This window comes from Diaphorina citri, unplaced genomic scaffold, assembly GCF_000475195.1.
Source record: "Diaphorina citri unplaced genomic scaffold, Diaci psyllid genome assembly version 1.1 scaffold697, whole genome shotgun sequence".
In the NCBI taxonomy this organism is placed as follows: domain Eukaryota; kingdom Metazoa; phylum Arthropoda; class Insecta; order Hemiptera; family Psyllidae; genus Diaphorina; species Diaphorina citri.
The window spans coordinates 60044-69351 of record NW_007378130.1 but is presented as its reverse complement, the minus strand read 5'-3'; the positions used below and the strand labels follow the sequence as shown (position 1 = coordinate 69351).

At 36.6% G+C, this 9308-nt stretch overlaps 2 protein-coding genes across 2 annotated transcripts in view; one reads left to right on the top strand and one right to left on the bottom strand.

The window, feature by feature from the left end:
• The first annotated feature begins 6810 nt into the window (after window positions 1-6810).
• On the top strand, window positions 6811-7647 carry LOC103511292 (homeobox protein abdominal-B-like). Its single transcript, XM_017444932.2, has 2 exons — window positions 6811-7152; window positions 7330-7647. Exons 1-2 carry the CDS (start codon window positions 6811-6813, stop codon window positions 7510-7512), a joined length of 525 nt encoding a protein of 174 aa, XP_017300421.2. The 3' UTR covers window positions 7513-7647.
• Window positions 7531-9308, bottom strand: part of LOC103511290 (trithorax group protein osa-like) — a 50262-nt gene continuing 48484 nt past the window's right edge. The window contains exon 4 of the mRNA XM_008476008.3: window positions 7531-7703. Within this exon, the coding sequence (XP_008474230.1) occupies window positions 7531-7703 (173 nt within the window). The remainder of the gene's footprint in view (window positions 7704-9308) is intronic.

Genomic DNA, 9308 nt, shown 5'->3' with positions numbered 1-9308 from the left:
AATGTTTTTTTTTTTTTTTTTTTTTTTTTTTTTAATGGAAATGAGCAATTATTGACCAAGCATTATCATGTGACTCATTGATAAGAAAAAAATCGAATAGAATACCTGTTGTGTTCTCATTTATCATATGAGTTGTCATTCAAATTTATTTTTTACTGAGCTGCTTGCTTCTGATGACTTCTTGTGAGGTTTGTTGCTCTACAATTTTATGGCAAACTCAACAATCAACAAGTGTTTTGGGAATTCAAAGCAAGACCGCTTTGTGTTAGCGTAGAGAGGGCTACTAAAACTTGGAAATTTTTAAAGGTTTTGGGCAAATTAGCAACCCTTTTCGGAAGCGTACGGGATTTGCCAAAGGTTTTTGTATATTGTTCTGAGTTGGGTATTTGGCATATCCACTAAAAAATGATGTTTTTCTAACCAGAATTCAGCTTTCCGCAGATTTGGAACTTGATGGAAAGTTAGGAAACCTAAAATGCAATTAAATAACTTTATGTTGAAACGGTGAGTTGAAACGGTACCTAGTGAGACTCTTCAAGATACCTTGGTTTTTGTAGTCTTGATTCTAACCAAGACAGAAGCAGTCAATAAAATTTATTGACGGACTGACCAAAGTTTGGTTTGCCAAAACGAGACATTTTGGGTAAATTTATGAAGAGAAATTGATTTTATAAAATGCAATTGGTGTTTTGAGACTGACATTTGGTTGAGTAACTTCACATGACTGTAACCCCACTGTATTATACAGGGTGTAGCCACTAACATGTTCATTTAGAAGTCTCGGCCCAACGAACATGGGGGAAAAATCCTTGATTATTTTTCGCCCTGTACCTAACTGAGTTTCTAAAGGTATGAATGGCTTCATTGGTTAAAAGTATGGATGGCTTTATTGTATATACCTATGTAGCCTTAAAAAAAGAGGGGATGGTGCTATAAATATGGCCTGTCATATTTGGACCCTTGTAGTCTTTTTGAGGGTGACATATGAGTGTGGTCAGCATTTCTCCTATAGTCCTGACGACACTAATGTGGGACTCTCAAAAGACAAGGGTCCAAAATATGGCCGACCATCAATCAGAAATTAAATCATCCAGTTGAGGAAATATTAAGCAACATGGCTATAGTCATATTTGAGGAAATGGCTAGTCAAATTCTTACATGACTGTTTTCTGCAATCCCCCAACCACCATTTAATTTTTCCCCTTTTGTCCTCTTTTAACAAGGGATTTTGCTGTAATATTTAGTAGAAACATCATGTAGGTTGAATTAATTTGCCTGAGACACTTACTGCCACAGTAAAATACACTTCTTAAGGTGCTCCATCGGAATGGGTTCCATTTCTGAAAGGAAGACACAACTCTCGTTGCCAAATGGTGATTGAAATCTCTCGCCGTCGATCGACCATCAATCGACGGCCATCGACTATGTGTGGACACACCTTAACATCATTTTATTTCAATTGATCTGACTCTCTGTATGCAAATTATTCGAAGCTCTGCAGCCAATCAAAGCCTCCAAGAATATAACATAAAGCTCGCATTAGAACAACAATGTGTGGGTCGTTATCAGGTTATCACCTTCACCATACAGCAGACATCTCCAATTTACCTAACGAAGGCTTCTTTTTTCGCCTTCTTCTTCTTTTAAAGAAGCTTCTCATTTGTCTTCTCTTTTCATGAGCAAGCCCCATATTCCAAGCACAGGGCTGAAAAAAACTTCGACCCCGCCAGGAATCGAACCCCGGAACTCCGGCGTGCAAGCCTAGTGGCTATAGGTTGACCATAAATTTGTTTCCCATTGTTCATCCAAAGATGCTCCCAAGGTGTGTCCAAACATAATCGACGCTGTCGATCGATGTCGACTGAAACCGTACACTGCCTCGACAACATAGATTCACCTTGTCGATCGACGAGGTCGACTATGTGTGGACACAGCTTTATACTCAGGTTGTGAGCTACATCAGAGTCGAAAGCATTTTCTAAATTTTATCATCTTCGCCGGGATTCGAACCAGCCCTCCTGTAAGATTTTAAATGGTTGAGTTTTATATCTAATAGACTTACCGGTCCTTCGGCCACTTTCCGGTGCTATGAGCTAAAGATGACTCCAACAGCTGAAACCTAATAATAATAAACTGTAGATTGAGAAATAACTGTTACACTTCACGGTTAGACCTGTGAAGTGTAACTGTTATTTCTCTATCTACATTCAATATGGACCTTCACAAAGTTACTGAGGCATCCATCCAGATAATAATAAACTGTCAACCCTTCTTGACTTGGTGGGACACAGCGCTACTGAGCTCTTAGGAATTAAAAAATACTACCTACATGGGTATGTTGCTCAAATAGGACTAAATAGTCCCTTTACACCAGCAGGAATCACATACATCGGGTGGGATCGAACCCACTTCCTCCTGATAACCAGACGAGCGTCTTGACCACTACACCACCGAGATGGAAGGTCAAATGCCTATTAGATATAAATGCAAGAACCTTGGCTGTTTAGGTGCCATTAATCTGTGGCCTAACGTCACAAAAATGGCCAAATTTTGCATTCTTTCAGGAAAGCACCAGACTTTCAGTATGGTCTACTCCTACTGAAGGTCCATACCAAGTTTGGCGCTTTCCAGAAGAAATGTCGCTTTTATGATGTGTACTTATACCTACCTATTTGGGAATATAGGGCTGAAATCCAGTAAAGGGGGACGACCCCAAAGAGGTCAATAGAGGCTTTCATGTTCAATTTTTCCCGTTCTTGGTATAGGTTCTTCTATTTTACTGAATATTAGTCTACGTGTCTGCTAATACTCTCCAGTCATCTTTGCTACAAAATCTAAACCATGTGAGTAGTGCTTTATTTAGACTGTCAGCTTAGAACAAGTTGTTCCATTATGCTAACTGTTTACCTACTTACAAGAGTTCCTTCCCTACCTTTTGAAGTTACTATTGCGAGAATTTGCTACTCGAATAGTGATTCTGGACTCTGCCAGCCTATCTACACAATGCTGTACAGAGAGTATATATATATTATGTGATTTTTTTATGAAGATCTTTAGAGTCGTCATGGCGGGTATATCTGGTTTCTACTACTTCTATGCTATTAGTAGCTATTACAATACTATTTATGATAATATAATTAAAACCCATGTTCTTCCTTCGTGTTTCCAATCCCATTCCATTATGTTAGCATTGTAATGTAGTTAACCCTTTTTATAATTTTAACACTTTCACTGCTGTTTGTCGTATTTGATACCTAAAGACACGAGTTTTACTTAGTGTTTATTTCTTCTTCTATTGAGTCATTTTATTTTGTTATTGCCATTACATAATATTGTGTTCGGTATAATGAAATTATTTCCATTCTTATGGTAACGATAGGTATTTTGTTTCATACTGTCATTATCACTAGTACCTACCTAGATCACAAGTTATTCAAGTCCTTCATCCTTGTATACGTCACTAGTCAGTTTTGATTCTTTTGCTTTGCTTCACCAAGTATAATCGTCGATTTCCATTGCGAACTGATATGACTAATGTCCGACCGTAGCAAACCAAGTATCATTGGTCAGATAGGGAACATCAATAGAAGATGCAAGATGTACGAGTACTTGGATTCCAAATCCGATAGATAGTTAGTAGTCTTGATAACTTTTCAGAGAAAGAGACCATTGGTATACATAGTTCTCAGGAGCTCGCCCATCAGAGAATTGATCAAGTAAATGACGTTCTTCACGATTGCAAAGATATGAAATCACAAATCAATTTGATTTCCAAGCAATAACAAATGGAAGCCGCATTGAGCGTAGCGTTGGTACGCTCAATGCTGCATGGAAAATACAAAGAAGATTACCAAGGTAGGGACAGGAAGTATCGATTCAGTGCGTAATATTGAAATTCAACTGATATGGTATGTTGAGGTGAAATTCAAGAACAGGAGAATGGGGAAATGTTAGAAATCACAGATATATTGAATATAATAATCTACATATATTTAAGTAAAAATCATAGCTAAAGTTCATTTTCAACGGTATAGGAATCATTAACGAAAGGTACATATCAGACTTTATGAGATATTCAAATCGCAATGATAGAATCTGAATATAATAATCTACATATATTTAAGTAAAAATCATAGCTAAAGTTCATTTTCAACGGTATAGGAATCATTAACGAAAGGTACATATTAGACTTTATGAGATATTCAAATCGCGATGATAGAATCTTCTCAGGTTCAATCTCTACAAGTTAATGTGGTAACTCTGAGTCACAAATGTGCAAAAGTAAAAATCATAGCTAAAGTTCATTTTCAACGGTATAGGAATCATTAACGAAAGGTACATATCAGACTTTATGAGATATTCAAATCACAATGATAGAATCTTCTGAGGTTCAATCTCTACAAGTTAATGTGGTAACTCCGAGTCACAAATGTGCATAGAGTAAACAAATGAGAGTAGTAATTTGGCATTATCAATGAAAGTCTTCATGTCACAGACAGATATAGATTTGTACGCTTGTACAACTTATATGCAAAGATGAAAAAAATCGAGAGGAAATTTGGCTGCTATCCAAAGAGAATACCCAATATTAATCTAGAAATGTGGATATTGATGTGAGAAGATACAAAATATTTTTTTTTTACTCAAACTACCGAAGACCTTTCATTCTTCCCAAATTTTCAAACTGCTAAATATGTACAAGACCATTTTTGTCCGGAAACAATAATGAGGATCGTTCTTCTTTAGAACTACGTATAAATTTGAGAAGAGATCCTAAACTTGGGGAAAATTCAAGTTTGTACCTAACAACGGAAAAGATAAAATAACATCGAAAATAGGTATTTTCCAATTTGTTAATGTGTACGAAATAGCATATGATGAAAAATATGTGCGCAAGTATTTTTAGGTAGCAAAGTTATGCATATTAATTGAATAGTGAAAAGAAACGGAATTCAGTGAATTGAGCCATCAGCAATCATCATACCAAGGTACTCTGTGACCTTCTCTTCCGCCCAACCAAGAACTAAATAACATCGTCCCAGAGAAGTGAGATTAAAAGATAAAGTAACTAACAGATAAGGAAATAATGAGCAAAAAGTCTCTGAGGAATATAAAAGAAGGAATCTATTGAAAAGAAATCGGATAGATAAGAGACGAGAAAGGAACAAACTACAATTCAATGATATTGACAAGAGCGCCGCCTCTGATTGGAATTTACTAATTATTGTAACCAATGAAATAGATTAATAGATGCCGTGTTTGACATGTTTCAATTCAATTGAATACGTTCTGTTAAGATATTCAAATAGAATACTCTACTAATAGAATACACATTGTTTTGTAAAGATATTCTAATTCTAATACGACTTCAAAAGAGTAGGTCTAATTGCTGGCCCTTTACATTTCTACTGTTTTCTTCTTCTTCTTCCTTCTCCTCTTCTTCTCCTTCTTATCAAAGATTTGGATTGGTACCTAATAAACATAAACTACTTGTAGGTAGTACTCGTAAATTCATCAAAATAGCTCTACAATTTTATGGCAAACTCAACAATCAACAAGTGGTTTGGGAATTCAAAGCAAGACCGCTTTGTGTTAGCGTAGAGAGAGCTATTAAAACTTGGAAATTTTTAAAGGTTTTGGGTAAATTAGCAACCCTTTTCGGAAGCGTACGGGATTTGCCAAAGGTTTTCGTATACTGTTCTGAGTTGGGTATTTGTCACATCCACTAAAAAATGATGTTTTTTTTAACCAGAATTTAGCTTTCCGCAGATTTAGAACTTGATGGAAAGTTAGGAAACCTAAAATGCAATTAAATAACTTTGTGTTGAAACGGTGAGCGTAGTGAGAATCTGGATGAGTGACCAAGTTAAAAAAAAAAAAATTCAGCCAAACCACGAACCGAACCTATAACTCAAAACTACCAGAAGTAAAGTCAGTCGGATCCTTGGTAGTTTTTTTGATGTTCCCTGGTATGCGAATAAATTAATATGAACCGATCTTATCTTGGTCTCTTCAAAGCTTGAGTAATTTATATTTTTATGTGTGCGTACAGCCAACTAATCTACCGGTCTGTTAAATGTACCAGTAGGTACCAATACCAACTCATATTATGTATCCTTGTATTTAGAAACCTTACCTTGTGTTTAGAAGCTGAAGCTTATAATACGGTTTACGTCAAGCTAAAACTAATAAGTACATACAGGAATAGTGGTAGATAGATATCATTAATATCTATTTGTTTAAAGGTTTTAATATCGAAAAACTTGAAAACGATAGAGATAAGTATTTACTTGGATTGCATTATTAAAATAATGGTGGTATTCATTCATATTAGGTAGGTACTTGCGTGAACGTTCCTTTTATGTAGAATAGTGGTAGATAGATATCATTAATATCCATTTGTTTAAAGGTTTTAATATCGAAAAACTTGAAAACGATAGAGATATGTATTTACTTGGATTGCATTATTAAAATAATGGTGGTATTCATTCATATTAGGTACTTGCGTGAACGTTCCTTTTATTGGATTGCATTATTAAAATAATGGTGGTATTCATTCATATTAGGTAGGTACTTGCGTGAACGTTCCTTTTATGTACTGGAGTAATTTTATGTACTAGAGTAACTAGAGTCATAATATCTCAACTATCAATGAAAAAAAGGTTATTTAGACGTTTCTCTTCAAACCATTCCAATCAATCCGTTTCATACATTGACTTTCACCATCACCGCTTGCTCCCCTATATGATCCGCATACTAACTTCCCTCTCTTCTCCATCTCCAACTAGAGTCATAATATCTCAACTATCAATGAAAAAAAGGTTATTTAGACGTTTCTCTTCAAACCATTCCAATCAATCCGTTTCATACTTTGACTTTCACCATCACCGCTTGCTCCCCTATTTGATCCGCATACTAACTTCCCTCTCTTCTCCATCTCATGTTTCAGGTTCCCTGGGGATGTCCAGTATGAACGTCAACTCCTCCTCATCCACGTTAGAATGGACCGGCCAAGTGACGGTGCGGAAAAAGCGGAAACCCTACTCCAAACACCAGACGCTCGAACTCGAGAAGGAATTCCTCTATAACGCCTACGTCTCCAAACAGAAGCGTTGGGAACTGGCGCGGAGTCTGATGCTCACCGAACGCCAGGTGAAGATCTGGTTCCAGAACATAGAATGGACCGGCCAAGTGACGGTGCGGAAAAAGCGGAAACCCTACTCCAAACACCAGACGCTCGAACTCGAGAAGGAATTCCTCTACAACGCGTACGTCTCCAAACAGAAGCGCTGGGAACTGGCGCGGAGTTTGATGCTCACCGAACGCCAGGTGAAGATCTGGTTCCAGAACCGACGCATGAAGAATAAGAAGAACACCCAGCGACAGGCGGCTCAAGCGAGTAACAACAACAATACGAGCAACACGAATAACAACACGAGCCACCACGGGCATCACCATCACCACATCGGGCATGCGGTCACCAATGGCGGACTGAAGCATCATCATCAGTGACCTACGGCCTCGACGCTGTCAGGCGTTGTGTTCGGCTACCCATCCAGCATTCCAGTCGTACCCGTGCCCGTGGCCAATCCGGTGAACCCTTCCGTCAATCCCTTGTCGCCGCATCACCACCATCATCATCACCACCACCAGATTCCTGTGCCGCATGGGGTTGTCATCACCTAGAGACCTAGACCCTAGACCTATCCGCAGACATTAGGGGACGTTCACACTTGCAGATCATGGTGATAGCCCCAAACTAAACGTTTTAATAATGTAGATACTGTACAAGTAAATACAAATGGATAGGCAGGTTTAGGCCGTGCAGTCTAGATCCGTAAATGTTATCTGTACGTGCGAATGACCCTACTGACTGGGCTTGGCTACAAATGAATTTTTAGATGCCGAAGTTTTGACATCCCTTGAGCTGGTGGGAAATTGGGAATCTTTGGGACGATTCTTATTCGTTGCGATTGTTTTTCTCAAAACTCTCAGTTAGGGTTTATTTTAAAACAAATACCTATTATTTTAATTGTGCTTCTTATTCGTTGCGATTGTTTTTCTCAAAACTCTCAGTTAGGGTTTATTTTAAAACAAATACCTATTATTTTAATTGTGCTTTTTTTTAGAATAATTTTGTAATTTCCTAAAAGTTTGCACAGTGCAAGAATATTGTTTAATTTACAACTGATAACTTATGATGAGATTGAATCCGTAGTATGTTGTTTCAACACTATTTTTATTAAAACAAATTTATCTGTCAATGTCTCAAATTTAATTTTGGAAATGATATTTTTCAATATGTCATTTTGTGAGAAATTGTTTATTGCAATATCTTTGTCTTGTGTAAACTCCAACTCAAAAGCATCAATGTAATTTGTAAAAAGAACGTTGTAAATATTTGATTGATCTCAAAGTTCTGTATTTTGTATTGTATTACTTTTAGTTTATCGACTATTTATTTTAATACTTTAGGCAGGTAGGTTTTTGTATCCTTCATTCAAGTCTGTCAGTAAAACCATAGCCAAGTTTTTCATGGCAAACTTCTAACAGTAGACTCAATTGTCTGGCGGTCACTATTAGTTCTTTATTGTTATTCGAGTCTGAATAAAATTGTTTGTACATTCTTCAAAGAGCTGAAGTTTTGTCAATTGTCTGGCGGTCACTATTAGTTCTTTATTGTTATTCCAGTCTGAATAAAATTGTTTGTACACTCTTCAAAGAGCTGAAGTTTTAGATATTAAAACCTTTAAACAAATGGATATTAATGATATCTATCTACCACTATTCCTGTATGTACTTATTAGTTTTAGCTTGACGTAAGCCGTATTATTAAACTTCAGCTTCTAAACACAAGGTAAGGTTTCTAAATACAAGGATACATAATATAAGTTGGTATTGGTACCCGATATTAAAACCTTTAAACAAATGGATATTAATGATATCTATCTACCACTATTCCTGTATGTACTTATTAGTTTTAGCTTGACGTAAGTCGTATTATAAACTTCAGCTTCTAAACACAAGGTAAGGTTTCTAAATACAAGGATACATAATATAAGTTGGTATTGGTACCTACTGGTACATTTAACAGACCGGTAGATTAGTTGGCTGTACGCACACATAAAAATATAAATTACTCAAGCTTCTATACAATATTTATTCGTTCATTACCAACAGAGTTACCAACGAAGGCATTGAAAAAACAACAACTTCAAAGCTCAAACAGCACCTGCGAGCTATGTACTGCTAATTAGTAGCAAAAAAACTGCCTACTTACAGTTTCTTTTCGTATTTCAAAGCTCAAA